Source organism: Cololabis saira, chromosome 9 (assembly GCF_033807715.1).
Source record: "Cololabis saira isolate AMF1-May2022 chromosome 9, fColSai1.1, whole genome shotgun sequence".
Taxonomy (NCBI): domain Eukaryota; kingdom Metazoa; phylum Chordata; class Actinopteri; order Beloniformes; family Belonidae; genus Cololabis; species Cololabis saira.
In genome coordinates, this window is record NC_084595.1 from 32,103,617 (window position 1) to 32,122,544 (window position 18,928).

General features: G+C 40.3%; 1 protein-coding gene across 1 annotated transcript in view; it reads right to left on the bottom strand.

Moving 5' to 3' along the window:
* ntrk2a (neurotrophic tyrosine kinase, receptor, type 2a) overlaps positions 1-18,928 on the bottom strand; it is a 100,450-nt gene that overhangs the window by 59,949 nt on the left and 21,573 nt on the right. The window contains exons 14-15 of the mRNA XM_061730241.1: positions 18,359-18,396; positions 17,583-17,682 (exon numbers count right to left, since the gene is read on the bottom strand). Of these exons, the coding sequence (XP_061586225.1) occupies positions 17,583-17,682; positions 18,359-18,396 (138 nt within the window). The remainder of the gene's footprint in view (positions 1-17,582; positions 17,683-18,358; positions 18,397-18,928) is intronic.

An 18,928-nucleotide genomic window follows, 5' to 3' on the forward strand; every position in this document is an offset into this window, starting at 1 on the left:
AGAAACTCATTGATCTTATACACATCTGAACTTTTTAGCCCTAGCCTAATGCGCTCCAAACAAAGGATGCAAACTTTACAGCACAACACACAATTAGGTGTTTAAAATTGTCAGATGTATCAACTTTTTGTCAAATTATCCACATTCTTGGGCACATTAACATACATTTCATCAATGATAATCTGATATATGGGTCTTTGGAAATATTACAGAGTGGAACCAACACCTGGCATGTTTCAGGTGGAGTCTGTGCCAGCCAAGCTCCATCTGTGTCAGGGGATTAGCAGAACATTACCAACCCATCAGAGGCTGAGCCAGCAAAAATAAATAAACCTCCTCTGCGAGACATGCCATTAAAGTTCAAATGGATGCCAAATATCTTTGAGAAAAAGTCACAGGAAGAAAAAGTAAAAAAGTAAAGAAAAAAGTGACCAAAGCCCGTTGCAGAAATAGAGAGAGAGAGAGAGAGAAAAAACCTGCTAGAAAGAGCGCCGTCTTGTAAAACATGAAACAGATGAGCAGAGCAGGGGAAGATCAAGATGAGATAAATTAAAGTCAAACTCCAACAGCAGCAGCTTCTTCTACAGCGATACAAATGTTAAGCAACCACAGTAGCATTTATCCTTCTGATTACTTGGACTGCACAAAAATGCTTTTTATCTTCTCAATCAGTTTTAAAGAAAACGTATGGCCATTCCTCCAACGGCTGTCATTTTAAAGCTGACTGAGCTGAACAAAGGAAAATGTAGAAAGCACCAGTAGGTCAGCTGCTGTTACAAATAGAAATCATGTATGCCACGAGGCTTAAAGCCATCCGACATGAATTTTTAACCTTTCTGTTTTGTCAGTTGAGTAAGATCATATACTCTTGTTTCCCCCCCCCTGCTTATTTACAACACTGCAGCAAAATAGTATTACTTAGTTGTTGTTGGTTGGTCTTAGAGATGATATACTGAAACTGTGAGGGTCATTATGTTCAATGAACAACAGGCTGATTAATACAGAATTTTTTTCCATCCAAGTGTTAAATCCGGGCTTTACAGCATATGTGCCCAACAGAATGATGATCACAACTAGGAAAAGTTTAGTTAATTAAAAAAGGCAGAATGTGCTGTGGATAACAGAGGTGATGCAGAGTCCTGTTATCTGTGAGAAATTCAAATGTGTTTTATGCCTAACCACCCCCACAACATCCACTCCCTGCTGAACCACATGAAAAGTATGCTTTTCTCGCCTTCTCCATATGGACAGAACATAAAGATGATGAGTTAATGGTGTGCTGCGGATTTGTCCGATATGGTTGTAAATTCTGCCAGCTCAGGATTAAATCTGTAGACTGAAATGAAATAATTAACTGTAGTTTCTATCTACAAATGAATGAGAGAAGTTAGGAAACGAGTTGGGATAGTGGTGGTACCCTGTTAGATTAGTGAAACTGGTAAAAGAAGGCACTAATGAGAACACTCGCCTCAGAGCAAGCACATCCAGGTATGGTTTAATCATACAGGGACATAAACTATGCTTGTTAACTCTTGTATGAAAATAATATGTCTAAAGAGAAGGGTTGTGTAATTAGGAAGCTTGAACAGTGGAAATAAAGTTAAACCAGGCAGCAGAAACAGCAGCATGATGTCTGAGGCATCTGTCAGGATGGGATTGTAAAAGAGAAAACCATTCCAGGCAGCTGACAGTTTATGATAAAGCGCTGGGTGAGTGGAGCCAAAAACAGCAGTCTGCTCTCCCCCTTTAAGCTGGCTTTGTCATTTCTTTCTGTGAAAACAGAGAGAAATTTGCTGTGGACTAAAAGTAAACAAGCCAAAAACAACACACTCTTGTTTTACTACCAGTAAGCAGTGGCCATCAGGAGAGGAACCAAACAGTGTTTCCCAGGGGAAGATTCTTCAGGTCCCTTGTTGTGCTGCTGTCACACAGCAACAGAATAAAAATCCACCAGAGATGCCCCGGAGGCTCTTATTATCAACTCCGCTCTCAGAGACAATGATGCATCCACACTTTTGCGTATATAAAGTGGAAGTTGAGTGCATTAACAACCCTTGGATACACTAAAGGAATGCAACATCAGGGGGTGTGTTTACTGCTGTGGCAGGTTTTTGTGAGATGGTTTATGAATGTAGCAAAGCCAGAAATGTGTCAGGACCCTGCTCCTCATTGCAAACTAACGTCATGTTAGATCCAACAAACAATTAAACGAAATATTCAATGAGAAAGATTTTCCACTCAAGTCTGAACATTGCCTGCTATGTTTAATCTATACTCTGCAAACAATAAACTGACTAATACATTTCCTGCATACCTGTTTCCTTGGAAAGCATTCAAAGCTTATACAGCCCCCTTTAACCTTGCTGAAGGTCTTTAAGGGCACTTCACAATGTGTTTCTCATTCACGCATTCACACAAAGCAGCCCTTATTACATCTATAATCACACACCAGTAAAAATACCGGGGCAGTTTCCTGCCCAAGGACATCAACACCTGTTGGGGCCTGGATGCAGCAAATTGATCTGAGCATTGTCGAATTATGCCCAAAAGGCGTATATTTTTCCGACCTATGCATAGTTTTAATAACACAAATTTTGAAGATTACAAATTTTAGAGTTCTCAAATATTAAAGGAGCATGAGGCTCCTTTTAAGAAATGAGACTCTCTAGCGCCACCCTTCACCACGACGGCCGTTGGGGGTACTGCAGCCAACAGTGAAGCCGGCATGGGAGAACGGGGAGAACGCGCATGCAGCGTCATGTGACGTCACATCCGCAGGACAGCGCGGGAAATTCGGAGTCCAAATTGCAGCACATTTTGCAGCACACAGCCTGTTCAAGGCAACGGAGAGATACACTAGAGGGCTCATTCTTTTGGGTTTGGAACGCTTCATCTGACATTATTACTAGAAAACTTAAAACGTATACGAATTTTTTTCATAAATTCTGCCTCAATCCGACCTCAAGCTCCTTTAAGTTAATACTTGCATGAAGATATTTCTCTTTCATATGCCTGTTTGAAAAGTCTGTTACTTCTTAATCAATATTGCTGTGGAGTAATTTTGACTTAAAACAACACAACTGCCACTTTTTTAATTGGGAGTTCAACCACAAAAGAAAATCTGGCTAACATGCCTGGATGTCAATCCTTATTGGTCTTCACAGCGTGTCTGAAATATGTTTTTCATTGTGACTCACTTCATAAACAAAGCTAGTAAATGGAGTGAACGATGTCTCAGCCAGAGGCAGCATGCTGCAGGAGTGAAGTCTGGATTTACGATTTGACGTCTTTTGTCTGCTCCCATTTCAGTCTCTGCTGACTCAAGTTCTGTCGCTCCATCTCCCCGTGTGTGATTTTTGTGTGTCTGTGACAGTGTGTGTGTGTGTGTGTGTGTGTGTGTGTGTGTGTGTGTGTGTGTGTGTGTGTGTGTGTGTGTGTGTGTGTGCGTGCGTGTGCGTGTGTGTGTAGTGATTCACTCCTTGCCCAGACACAGCTAGTGATAATGATTTAGTTTAGGAGCAGTGCAGGTTGGCAATGACGTAGGTTCCCATGGCAACAGCACGACAGCATGCAATAGGCGACGGAAGTTGACCATCTTACATTGCGGACCTTCTGACTACAACACGCACACACACCATTTTTTTTTTGTCTGTAACTCAGTATTTGTCTCCCTCCCTAATAGACACATGGACAGATGTGTGTGTGTGTGTGTGTGTGTGTGTGTGTGTGTGTGTGTGTGTGTGTGTGTGTGTGTGTGTGTGTGTGTGTGTGTGTGTGTGTGTGTGTGTGTGTGTGTGTGTGTGTGTGTGTGTTGTTGTTTGCACAGCCCACCAAAACCAATATATTTTCTCAGTTTCTCATTCCCTTTCAGAATAAAGCAACATCTGCAGTCTGTTTTCACAATGATGCAAATCACTTTCAGTGCCCTGTCGCTGGCTTTTCTATTATCTGTCCTCCTTCTGTTATCTTCTCTCTTTTGTTGTTGCTGTCAGTCGGTCTCGCTCATGTCGCAAATGATGGTAAGATTTTAACAAAACTGTAACAATCTTTCCTGTTTCCAACATTAATTTGCATTCAATCTTAAATGCAATCAAACCAAATGATGTTTTTTGATGGCAGTTGTTAGAAAGTTATCAGGTCCCAGCACCTCATAGTTTGAACATATTTTGATTTTGGCAGTTCCTGAATTATTTTGACACATTCATAAAAAACAAATCATCAACTGATAAAGTAAATCATGAGCAAATAACTGACAATCAAAATAAACATAAACTACACAGCATGTCCTTGCTCATTATTTGCAGCGTATTCTGAGAATAATTGTTTAATCAGCATTTTACACAAGCTATCAAGTGATTTTATTGTGCCTGTCAGCATAGACTAGCTCTTGCTAGGTTGTATTCTGTTTTTCTTGAGTTGTCTTATGTCAGCTAAGACACACATGGACAGCTCAGCAAAAACATTGGTCTTGGCACTGAACCACAGACAGGACTTCAGGAGACGCAGTAATAAATCCTGCAGGCTGCTCTCTCGGGCTGCTAACAGACACTCGCTGCTGTAGAATGAGGCGGTTAAGCTCCCACAAACACACATACAAAACGAGGCTTTCGGTCAATTTTTCACTTTCTCCTTCACCGTCTGTCACATTCAGTTTGGCTTTTTTTCCTTGCTCTTTTTCTTCATCCTTCCCCAAGCATGATTCACACTCTTGCTCACACACAATCGTGTGCCTGGTGTCATCCATCTGCCAACTGCACACACCCCCAACATTTCTCTCTCTTTTCCCTCTTTTTTGACTGTCCGAGCGTGCAATGAATCTCAAAAGGCTTCACAGAAATCCATCCATCCATTATTTATTCCACTTCAGGTTCAAGGGGGTCCATTCCAGCTCTCTACGAGTGAGAGGCAGGGGTCACTTCACAGAAATGTAACATTTAATTCTCATAGAAACGTTTGAAAATCACCGGTTCTCAAAAAAACAACAAAAAAAAGCACAATTTGTCACTAATAGCCCAAAATGATTTCAAAGATGTTATACAGCAAGAGTTGCAAGCCCATCAAATCTCCACCAGGATGAGTGTTAGTGAGGATCTCCGTCCCAGAAGAACTATGTCGTGGAACAGCTTAATTCTTGTGTTCAACTCTCTGGCCCTCTGGTTCTTTAATATTTATAAACACCAATCAAAGTTATCTATTATTCAACAGCCAAAAAAATATAAGTTATCTCATTATCTTTGCTGAGTTGTTTGAGGGTTTAGACAGGGGTTTGAGAAATCTTAACCAATTTAACTGCTTTGATGGATCTCTTCAGTGTTAAGCACGAGAACGTTAGAACAATTACAAATCAATTTTTCTGAAAACTGAGACTGTGAATATGCGAATATTGTAAGTGTATGAAAATCAGCTTCTATATACACCAGAATAAATAGTTTAACTTTTACATTGCTTAGATTATTTTACATACTAATCCTTTGGCTCTCTCACATGCATACACACACACACACACACACACACACACACACACACACACACACACACACACACACACACACACACACACACACACACACACACACACACACACACACATGCACACACTGCTGAGCAGAGCTGCTGACTTTAGCACTAGGTAGAAATGAAAAAGGCTGGGCCAAGAAGACAGCAGCATCTTGGCTCTGTCTGAGTAGGCAAACGATCAATTGATCCATCAAATAACTTCTATCTGGTTTAGTGCTGTTCCCACTCGCTCAGTGCAGTTCCTCTCTCTCTCTTTTTATCTTTCTCTTTATGTGTATGTCTGCATCTATTGCTGTGCAGCTAATGCTACACAAATAAACAACACAAAAGCAGCCAGACATGGCAAGTGATATTGGCCTGCATCGTTGCCAACTCTCATGCATATTCAGGAAATCTGGGGACTTCGTCTATCAGATAGTTGAGTATCCACCTTAATGCAGCAGGACTAAGTGTTGATTGATAGCTAAAGCCTCATTAACATAGACCTTGTCATACAGATATTTACTGCACTGCCAAAGAAAAGCTACAGTGATGCCACATGTACTCCCTCTCTGGCAGCGAAAACCTTTACAAGGCATGCAGCAAAGCCTTGGAAGGCAACACACCAGCCTGTATCTGGGCAAAACAAAAAAAAAAAAAAAAAAAACAAAAAAAAAAAAAAAAAAAAAATATATATATATATATATATATATATATATATATATATATATATATATATATATATATATATATATATATATATATATATATATATATATATATACATCCTTAACATAGATGTATGTATATGTTGACACATTAAATATGTCTGTTGGCGAATCCCAGAGCGGTGAATTTTCCTGGCTCAGTCCCGACTGTGATAACTCAAATCTCATGACTTTACATTAAATTAATGAAAACATTTGAAAATGGAATTTGTGATTTAGCCTCTTTAAGGCCTAATTTTAAGTACATTAACATATCGTGAGTCAGACTGACAGCAGCCTGGAATGTGTAGCCTACATCTATTCAAGTTGTCCTCTTTAACATATATTGTATGTTGACCATAACTCACACACATGCATTGTGGCACGCTCGATGGTGACTTCTTCATACCAATAGGCAACAGACCAAATTTCCTCCAGCTAGCTAAACAAAAAAAGATCTGTGTTTGTTCAGTGCACAGGAATGATTTGAGTATCGTCTTCTGTTCAATTTGTACAGAGAAAAGTCTGAATTTTTAACTGTAGATGCCAAAGCTGATTCATTCCTCACATTAAGCACGCCCCAGGACAATGTGTAGGTACCAACTTTAGCCTGTTAGCATGTATCTGGCAGGGGCTGCCACAGATTTTATCGATTTTGTTTTCAAAACTTTCACTTCAATAATGTAATCTCTTGCTCTCCATTCTGGCAGGTCTGCTCTGTGTCGGCGGTTTCAGGTTTCTTTGAAAAGTTAAAAAATGATTGACTTTGACTGGTGACCCCCCTCCTCTTGAGTCTTCACTTGAATCTTAAATATGAGTGAAAGGCAGACATCTCGGCCTTTTGGAAGAGAATCAGTGCTCACATACAAGTTAGTTTCGTGAAGTTCAGATATGTCAAGCAACATATCTGAACTTCTGACATTTCTGACATTTTTTGAAGTGAAGGGAATATTTTATATTCAAGACTTGAACTCAAATTTCAAATTGATTCCAGGAATACAGTCAAGATATGAGAGGTACATGTGTAAAAGCCAATCAATTACTTTGTCATAATTTTGATAGACATGACTGACAAGTCTGCTATGAGCTGGCTACCGGTCAAAGGTGCCTTTCACCTGAAAAAAGCTGGGATAGACAGAAGATCCCCGTGACCCTAAATAAGACTATAATATGATGAGGGAGAGATGACTGACACATCTTTATATACTGCGTTACCACAGTACATTTTGATTAAAATATCAATCAATATCGATATTCAAATATCGAGTGTCTTTTTTCTTTTAGTGTAACTTTTTAAGCTTCTTTTTATGGCAAAATGATAAGAAGCAGAAAGCCTCCTGAGTAATTTAGCAACAGAATCAGACTGCCAGCCTTGTACATGTGGTGGACAAAAATTATTATTATTATTATTTTTTATTTTTTTTTGAGAAATGATGCTTGCAATGGCAAAACTGGCCTTCACAAACAAAAACAAGCTTTCTGTGCCTTTGAGAAAACTGAATTACAAGAATTTCCTCTGATTTATTCTTCCTTTTTTTGTCTTTTTCCTCTTCTTGGTTGTGCACTGGCTTTCTGACAGGCACCGAATTATACTTGCTGCTTTGCAGTCCAATATCAGGATGCACTGAACTAATAAGACTCCAGTTTAAGGCTAAATGATGGGGATCTGTATTAAATTATGACACGACTGTAAGACTAGTTGGATCCATTGTGCTGGGCAACTAGGTTTCTGAAAAATTACTTGCATTTATAAATTACAGCTGCCGCCAGAAAACCTCATCTCCCAGACTTTGGAGATTTTAATGTTTTAAATATGCGTAATTGATACATATGTGCTGGGCAAGCTTCATGACCTCCCCTGATTTCCATGCAAGATAATTTAAAGTCCATTTGTGATATCCGGTATTCAAAATGAACTTAAATAGAAATTTAAAAGTGCTTCCTTTTTGAAGTGGGGAGTAATCACATTTTTTAAAAAGCCCCCCACATTTCTAAATGGAAACGGAATATGAAAGCTAAGCTGCTTCACAGTAAGTACATATGTGCCATGTTCAGATTGTATGTACACACAATGTTCCACTCCTACACCACTCTCCAAGTTTGAGCTTTCTCATTTTTCACTGCTCTGACTGTTCGCAAAGGTCAGGCTGACCAACACATGACAGGAAATGATGCACAGCTGCACAAAAGCTTCCCTAACATAGATGTGAAGAGATGCATCAATTGATGGCAACCACCTTCAAGTTCTTTAACTCCTGACCACCGACACTTCCCTTTTACAAAATGCACCTTCGAGGCTATTGATCATTCTTTGTTATTTCACACATGGATGCTTTAATATTCTCACTGAAAATTAAATCTAGTGAAGCGGTTTTAACAATGGCTGAACCGTGTTAGTGACCGTCAAAGCTTTCCTTTAATCCATTTATTCATACAAGTCTTTAAATGGAAATGGGACATTTTCAAAACAGCTGACCACTTCCTTTGCCCCGTTTGAAAGCCTGAAATAAAATATTTCAGAACACTGAGGAGTGTGTTAGTGTAGTCAGGTACGAAACAGTTCAAGTGTGACCACTTAGGACTGCAATGGCCATCCCAAACTCTTCTTTACAATTACACAACCAGTTCTAATTTTTAGAGGGTAGAAATATTGTTTTTCTAATCTTTTACATGAATTGATAAAATTGAACACCTTTTGCAGTATATATAAAGAGGAAGACAGACAAGAAAATAGTGACAAAAACAGCTTGCGGTAGCAAAACAGTAAAAACTAGAGATAAGCTTGCAAAGGAATCATAACAGGCCAAACATCTGCCAACGTGTTGACCCTGCAGCCTATCAGGACCACAACCATTGTGTTCTGCTTTTGTTTTTGATCTCAACAACTCTCTTGTAAAGAATTGTGGCTGCATCCACACAGTTGGACTATCGTCTTGATAAAGTCTCTCCTCAGAAAGAGAGGAACGCGGATACAAATGCCTGCCAAAATGCTCAAATTGTGCTATGTAATATTTCCTGCCGTAGCAGATATCTTCGGGTTAGAATTTTTACCTTACGTGTGAGAAGCCAAAGTAAAAATGTGTTGTAAGAAACAAAGAAAAGGACAAAAAAAATCAGCAGTCAGGCAAATGCTAAGACAAGGTCTCCAGGCAACGTTTTGCTTCAGAAAAGAGCAGCTTCCATTTTCAGAGCACTTCAAACAATCAATGCCTTCAGCATCAGCCATAGGCGTTAAGACTTCTCTTCCTTTTGCTCTCAACATTAAAATCTGCCAACATATTAAGTGTCCTTTGCTAAATATTACCCAGGACACATAATGAAATAACAAACTACCTCAGATTCTTCTTCATTTCCTTGTACATACACAAACGTTCAAAGCCAGACAACATGGGACTGAATATGCCAGTAAGGAGGAGTAAAATGCTTTATAGTATTTAGCTGCGTATTTTTGTTTGTTTGTTTTCTTGTGTTTTTTTTTGTTTTTTGTTTTTTTAATAAAAGCTGTCATTCTTGTTCATTTGGTACTGTGTGAAAAAAGCATTGATTACTGGAGAAAATATTATCACACTGAAGATAATTATACATTCTAATTACGAAGCTAGAATTGATTACAATAAAATTGTAATTAGTTTTTTGTCTGAAACGTTAAGCTGATAATTTAGGAAACAAACTGTGCTTTTCTTTAAGAAGACAGATGGATTCTTTTTAAAACAGATACTTAATTTGTCAGATACTCACATATACTCACAAACTTATATTATGTTTAGACTTATTAGCACTATTTTCACAGGGCTAAACAAGACTAAGCTTATTTTTTCACCTCACTGTCATTGTTACTTTGAAGTATAAATCCACTGGGAAAGAACTGAGAAGTACCCTCAGTCAAAAAGCAATAAGATGAAGTGTTTCACTGTTTTGTTTTGTATTCAGCTCATCGTGTGCAATAATTGGGCATGAAACTACACAGCAGTTCAATTATCTAAAGTTTCAGGCAGCCCTTTAGAGAATCAGAGTATTAAGTGTTTAGAGCCATTTGCCCAAAACAGCCACTGACCTTCAAAAACTTTACAAACAGTCTTTGTAGAGAAATAAAGACAGTTGCATGGTGTTTTTTCAAACATGCGATGGAATATAACATTTTATATTTGTGAATTATGAGAAACATATAATGGATGTTGTTGTCTTACATTGTTAACGGTTACATACGGAGCCCGAAGCTTTGCTCTGCCTCTGCTAAGAGCATGGCTGTAAATTCTCCTCTCTGTTCAGAAAAAGTTGAGCTTTTGGTGAGCATCAAAAACCTTTAAGAGCTGGAAGCAAAAAGCTTCTTTTCAGCAAGGAGTGAAGGGATAAGAGGGGGAGGTGGTGTATATGCTGAGCATGCTCTGGAATGCCTGGGGCCCAGGATGAAGATCCGCTGACCTTGAGGGTGTAATTTCGATCGATCAGCAATAAGGAGCTCTGTGTGTAAATGTGTGTGTGCACAAGAAAGAGACAGAGATGGAGGCGTGTAAATTCACCAAACAATGAGAAGATTGAAACCTGAACTAATGATGAATCATTGAAGAGGACAGGAGATTACTTTTCTTTTTGCATCTCTTTCTCTCTGTTTTTCATTTTATTTTCTCTGTGCCTTGTTTCATCTTAGTTCTTAATGCCCAGTGTAACTCTAATGTTTCTTTTTTTCAACCTCTCTCCCTTTACTTTCTTGGTGGTTATTTTTGATTCTTTCTCTGACTTTTTGTCAAATGTCAGTTTCATCCTCATTCTCATCCTCATCCTCTCCATCTGGCTATCACGTTCTCCAACATCCCATTTATTGATTCACTTCCAATTGCTCATTTTTTTCTGTTTTGACATTTAATGTCTTGTTCCTGCATCAGAACTGGAGTATTTGCTGTCCTCCACCATATGTTAAGTCTGCAAGCACAGATCCAGCTTCTACGTCTCTCTCAACCTCACCTGTCAGCTCTGTTCACTCTTTCAGGAGTCAGAATATCATTAAGGAGAGTTGTTACAGTGGGGCAAAAAAGTATTTAGTCAGACACCAGTTGTGCAAGTTCTCCCACTTAAAAAGATGAGAGAGGACTGTCATTTTCATCACAGGTATATCTCAACTATGAGAGACAAAATGAAAAAGAAATCCAAAAAATCACAGGGAAAAGGGAAAGAATGAATGGGGCCATGTATTGTGAGATTTTGAGTGAAAACTTCCTTCCATCAGCAAGGGCATTGAAGATGAAACGTGGCTGGGTCTTTCAGCATGACAATGATCCCAAATACATCGCCTGGGCAACGAAGGAGTGGCTTCATAAGAAACATTTCCAGGTCCTGGAGTGGCCTAGCCAGTCTCCAGATCTCAACCCCATAGAAAATCTTAGGAGGAAGTTGAAAGTCCGTGTTGCCCAGCGACAGCCCCAAAACATCACTGCTCTAGAGGAGATCTGCATGGAGGAACGGGCCAAAATACCAGAAACAGTGTGTGAAAACCTTGTTAAGACTTACAGAAAACGTTTGACCTCTGTCATTGCCAACAAAGGGTATATATAACAAAGTATTGAGATTAACTTTTGTTATTGACCAAATACTTATTTTCCACTATAATTTGCAAATACATTCTTTAAAAATCAGAGAATATGATTTCCTGGATTTCTTTTGGCCATTTTGTCTCTCATAGTTTAGATATACCTCATCTTCTTAAGTGGGAGAACTTGCACAACTGGTGTCTGACTAAATACATTTTTTCCCCACTGAATATATGTGTAATATTAAGTTATTCTGATCATTGTGATGGTGGCTGAAAAAGTGACAGATGCTTTTCTATTTAGTGTGTCAATCTTAAATCCATGTTCAAATATGATAACACTGACTTTAAACTATTGCCATTACTGTGTGATTGACAGCCCGTATATTTATCCAGACATAATTAAGGCTGACTTATGTGTTAGGTATCTATTGGTGTCAATTTGTCAAGCTCTCCACCTACACAGACAAGATTATTACAGTTAAACCAATACAGAGCCTACAGAGGCGCATCTGAGCAACAGGTCAACACTGCATCACTCCCGGGCATGAGATAGTATGTAGGATGCCTCAAAACTACAGAACGAATAACCACAATGAATGTTACTGATATAAGCATTGCTTGTGGCTGCTGATGCCTGTTATGTAAGCAGCCATGTCGTCGACATATTATTACTTTCATTGCTCGACTTTATCCCAGCACACTTCTGTTTTTTCTAACCATGGCAGGAGAAAAAAAGCCAAAACATAAACAAGGTTAGCCAACATTTACAAATTTACCAAGATATGTATCATTGCCGCTGCCCCCAAGTGGCAGCAGACCGAAATAACAGGTCGCTAGGCACCTGACAAGGCCCATGTTTTACACTGGAGTATCTTGTTAGAATGTTACTTTGGATAATATAAAGATCTTGAACCAATTCTTTAACCCAAGTGGTTCCAGGAATAGTGTGTTATCTAAGATATGATCTTTGGGTTTTACAGACAGAACACCTAGCCTGGTCAGCCATCCCCAGTCTTTTCCTCTGAGACAAAGAATCCTCTGGGTTTCACTTTGATTTCCAGTACCAGACTAATGACTACAAAACACATTCCAAGCAGCGTGCAGTGGAGTAGGAAAGCCAATAACGGAAGGTGAATGTTGTCGATTTTGCATCCTTTTAGTCCAGCAGTTTAGTAATGTTGCAATGGTTTAGGATCTACTGTACCAATGGAAATGGCCAGGAATGGGATGGCATTTTACAGGCAAGAAATTTCCCGATGTGAATGGGTGTAGCTACCCAGATGAAAATCACCACCTCCCAGTGAGGATCCACTTCTGGATCAGCACCTTTGCTGTTACAGACTCCGGAGCTGGATTAGTGTGCAAAATGAGCGCGCTGAGTAGGTACTAGTGGAAAAGGGCCATTAAAAACGAAAGGGGGGGGGGCACCAGAAACAGGTTGGGAATCAGTGGTCTACGTTAAGACTAGTCATCATCTCAACAATGCCATATTTCAAATTCTTAAGTTTAGATTTAATGATACTTTCCTCTCACCTCTTGTGAGTCAAAATAAGAACACATACCGTAAAATTATGCTTTGTGAGGCAGGAGGCTGGGAGATTGTGTGAAGAAAACTGCACCAAATGTTGCCCATGTGTTATTGATGAGTGAGGTGCTTATTGCAGTCAATATGAATAATGTAAACCTGCTGCAGTTTTTTCCTCAACTATCAGAAAGAGTCAGTCAGCGATTCAGCAGGGGTCACTGAGGCATGCTCTGCCTTTTCCCAGCACACCTGTCCAACAAGGTACAAGATTTAACATGCTCTTTTCACACTTCTTGTTCACAAATTCTCCCTCATCATCAACAGCACTGACTGTGCTGTGACGGTGTGTGGAGGTGTTTGTGCATCTACAAACATTATGGTTATGATTACATGTTATGATTACATTACGTGTGTGTAACATCCTACACGAGTGGAAGCACATAAAAATACTTAAACTTACAACAGAACACACACACACACACACACACACACACACACACACACACACACACACACACACACACACACACACACACACACTAATATGTATAAGGTTAACAATCAGTATGGAGTTTATCTCTTTCATTTATTTTAATAGGAGAAAGAAAGACGTCCTCATCGAGTTGCCACCTTATTGTGGTGGAAGGGTTTGAGTGTTCCAATGATCGTAGGAGCTCAGTTGTGTGGGGCTTTATGGCCCTGGTAAGGGTCACCTTAAACAAACAGGTCCTAGGTGAGAGGCCAGGCAAATAAGGGCTCAAAAGACCCCATATGAGAAACAAAAATAGTGATCATTGTTTGCCGTTGTCTGGATGCACGATATCGGGACCTTCAAAGCTCACATGGGCAATGACAATGAGACCTGGAAGGGCGCGATTGGGAGGATCTCTGATCTGAACCCGAGCAGTGGTTTGTTATTGGACTATTGTGCTCATCGTGGATTGTCCATTACGAAAACCCTATTCAGGCATAAGGGTATCCACATGTGCACTCTGCACCAGGACACCCTAGCTCACAGATCATAATTGTATCATCAGACTTGCAGCCACATGTCTTAAACAGTCGGATGAAGAGAGGAGCAGAGCTGTCAACTGATCAACACCTGGTGGTGAGTTGGCGATGCCAATGGTGTTGGAGGTGTGCCAGTCAGACCTGGTAGGCCCTGGTAGCTGGGTATGGCTGGCAGAGTCTCCTGTCAGAGAGAGCTTCAACTCCCATCCCCAGCAGAGTTTCAGCCTAGGGGGCTGGACATTGAGTCTGAGTGGACCATGTCCCACATCGCCATTGTTGAGGCAGCTGACCAGAGCTATGGCTGTAAGGTTATCATGGTTATAATGCCCAAAGGCGCTTGTGGACACCAGTGGTCAGGGATGTTGTCAAGCTGAAGGAGTCCTTTAGGGCATTTTCAGCCTGTGGGACTCCAGGAGTAGCGGATAGGTACCAGCAGGCAAAGTGGAATGCGGCTTTGGCAGTTGCCAAGGTAAAAACCTGGGCTTGGGGGGAATTTGGAAATGCCATGGAGAACAACCCCCGGACGGCTTCAAAAAGATTCTGGTCCACCAATGCTGTGTATAGTGGGGATGGTGTGCTGCTTATCTTGACTTGGGCTTTTTGAGTCGGTGAAGGGAGTACCTTGAAGACTTCCTCAATCCCACTTTACACGTTACTATGAGGATGAAGAGCCTGGTGGGCTCTCCTATCTCTTGGGCTGAGCTCACCAAGGTGGTTAAGAAGTTCCTGGCTGGCAAGGCACCAGGTGTGGATGAGATCCACCCTGAGTTCCTTAAAGCCCTGGATGTTGTGGGCTGTCTTGTTTGAGACACAACTTACGCGTGCTCTACCATCCCTCTACTGTACATCCAGTGTCAGAGCTTGGTCCGCATTATCAGCTGTGAGGCGGACTCGTTTCCCATGGGGGTTGGACTCCACCATATCGCTTTGTCACCGATTCTGCTCGTTACTTTTATGGACAGACCTTTTAGGTGCAGCCGAGGGGCAGAGGGGATCCAGTTTGGTGGCCTCAGAATTGGGTCTTTGCTTTTTACGAATTAATTGGTTCTGTTGGCTTCATCAGGCCAGGACCTTCAACTCTGGATGTAGCGGTTCACGGCCAAATGTGAAGCGGCTAGGATGAAAATCAGCACCTTTCCACCTAAATGTAAGACCATGTTCCTCGGTTGGAAAAGGATGATGTGCCCTCTGTAAATTGGGAATCTAATATTGCCCCAAGGGGAGGAGTTCAAGTATCTTGGGGTCTTCTTCACAAGTGATATAAGAATGAAGCAGAAGATCGATAGGCGGATAAATGTGGCTTCCTCATAATGGGGACTTTGCGTTGGCCACCCTGGTGAGGTTTTCTGGGGATGTCCCACTGGGAGGAGACCACAGGGAAGACCCAGGACACGCTGGAGGGACTATGTCTCTCGGCTGGCCTAGATCCCCCCAGATGACCTGGACAATGTTGCTGGGGAGAGGTAGGCAGGCTTCCCTGCTTAGGCTACTGCCCCCCTGACCAGACCTTAGATAAGCGGAGGAAGATGAATGGATGGATGGATGGATGGATGGATGGATGGATGGAAGGATGGATGGATGGATGGATGGATGGATGATGGATGGATGGAGAAAGAAAGTTGCAGACACAACCATAAACACATATAAACACACTATGTATATACAGTACTGCATTCGCAGTCAAACCATATTTCTCTAGAGTCCAAGAAGCTGCACTTGAACACACACACACACACACACACACACACACACACACACACACACACACACACACACACACACACACACACACACACACACACACACACACACACACACACACACAAACTTGGCAATGCACTTGAGTCTATGCATATCATTTTTTTCATTTGCTGATTTAAATGTCAAATGTGGTTCAAGAGTTGACAAAATGTAATTCTTTCCAAACAAGACCAATTCTTCAAACAACATAAAATTACTTCAGTTTTGCTTCTTTAAGCAAACTGAGCCAAGCAAAACTGAGCCTAATCTCCAGAGCCAGTTTATGTATTCTCGGATTTTCACAGAAAATATGAAGCTACTCAACAAAATAGCTGAAAAGAACACCTGTGTGCTTTTGGTTCTTTACCTGCACAGTAAATGTGTGTACAACGGGCTAAAATGTTATTACATATGCATTAGGGTTGATGGAGAAGTTATTGTTAGTGAACACGGAATGAGAAAACAGACAAGTATCCAAGCCAATTTTGTTTTAGCAAGTCAGTGCAATAAAAACTACAAAAGGAAACAGGTTAGTTTTACTCGTAGCCATTGCAGAACTCCCTCAATGTACAAAGGACGTATTTATAAAACTGTGGAACAAAAGGAAAGTGTATGTGTGAGCATATGCGTTGGCTTCAACAATGGCTACTGCAGTAATTTGCAGTCAACATGACAACGACTTCATGAGTTCTGTTTAGTCTACATGCACATTATTCACCAGCAGACCATAGACCCCGTGAAACCTTAACAACCAGTAGCATCTCCAACCTCGACTGGTTGGATTCATGAATACATTGTGATCTGCATATTAATCAAGTTCATGGTGATTAAAGAATTTGATTTAGGTGGACAACCCATCATGGACTCAGACTTGAGGGCTTGACCAAACCCCTTCTGGTTCAATCTAGCTTTATTTATGTAGCGCTAAATCACGACAAATGTCATCTTAAGGCATTTCAACAACACAGTTCAACTCATTCCAAATTAGTCCAACAATAATAATTCTTGTAATTAATTCAAAACTTTCTCTGATACAATTCCCACCCTGAGCAAGCACCACGCATCTGTGGAAAGGAAAAACTCCCCTTTAACAGGAAGAAACCTCTGGCAGTAGAAGACTCAAGAAGGGTGGCCATCTTCCTCCGCCAGCTTAGGGTGTAGTAACCATTTCCAGGAAAAAGTTAAATCTATCCCCAGAAAGTATCATCAGGCAAATGATATTTGGCAGACTATGGTGATTGTGAACTGTAAATAAGAAAGTACCAACCAGTTTTTTGTTACTTTATTTTAAATCACATAGCAAATGACTGCTTTTTACGGATTAATTGGTTCTGTTGGCTTCATCAGGCCAGGACCTTCAACTCTGGATGTTCACAGCCAAATGTGAAGCGACTTAAATTCCTCTGACTTTCTAACCTATATGTTTCAAGTCATGTCTTTAAACTGTTTTTTTTTTCATCCATGAATCCATGATTGATCTGGACACCCAGATCAAACTCTCTTCTCTTTCAGTAAGTGTTTTCTCTCCTATGACGGGTGTCAGTGTTTAGTTGGAGCCAAACTTCGGGAGACTTACCTTTGATGCCAAACTTGGAGTTTCCTCCAAACTTGAGAATCACCAGCATTAGAAGGAAACCAGTGAAGGCGACAGCAGCAATGCCCACCACTACGTACACCTGTACAATGACAAAGCAGAGGTGAGCAGATACTCTTACACCCAATGCAAAGACTAAACAAAACAACTTAAAAACACACCCAGTCAAAAGGTACAAGCACAGGCTGTGCTTATACTGTTTCAGAAAGTAATTTTTACTGAATGACTGCTACAGTGTCACATGTAGGGTTCATCCACTTATATTAAAGGAAAGATGATGAAAAAAAAATCCACTCACTGTAGCAACAAGCAAAAATACAGTGGTAAAGCAGGACAAACATGGATGCAATGTGTTAACATTCAATGGTGGGTTCAAAGGGGCACGTAAACCTGTTCGCAGACAAAGTTTTTTAACAATTGACAATAAAATTACACCGTAAACTGCTGCATTGTGGTGAAATACGACAACACTAAATATGAAAGACTGGGGTTGTGCACATAAATGTAAAGTACAAATGAAAAAATATTAACATAATTGTTAGGAGCACTGTATCTTTTTAAACACCATTGAAAGTTGCAATCCTTGCACAGTCCACAAAAACTGTATTTCATTTCCAATTTTTCACATTTTGATACAGTATATGAAGATTTTTCACATCTAGGTTTCTTTCTTAAGATGGATCTGTCCCTAAATGACAGCAGGAGCCTGACACATGTATGAGTGGATCACACTGAGGCAAACATGACAAGCGACTTACTGCAACTCTGTCCTCAGTTGGGTCTACAGTAGGGCCCTCTGTTCATGCAGGAATAAACGGAGAAGAAGAGCTGATCAAGATGTGGGCTTATGTTTGATACAATCTCATAGAAAAACTTTTTTACATCTGACAACAAAACATTTGGTTGAGTGGATGACTTTTAGTTCAAGGTGAATAGCATTTTGCTCTTTGTTGATTGACAGCAGTTATACATTCCTTCCTCGACGGTGGTTGCTAAACATTTCAGGCTTTCAAGGCTTTGATTTGTTAAACATTAAAAATAAGCTATTGACATTAAACAACATGATGTTTAAAACTCACTTGCATCTGAAAAGATTGTTTGTTTGTTTAGTTTTTTCATGACTACATGACTATTATTGTTGCCGTTCACTTACCGTGGGCCTGCCGGCAGGCTCATTTTACAAGTTCAAATTACAGTAAATCTGAATTTTCTCTCGAGAACAAACAGTAACAAACTGTTTCTGAAAGAAATGTAGGACGAGCTTTACAGGGATATTTTTTGTATTATATTAGCACAAAGCACTGTTGTCTGAAAACAGAAAAAAAAAC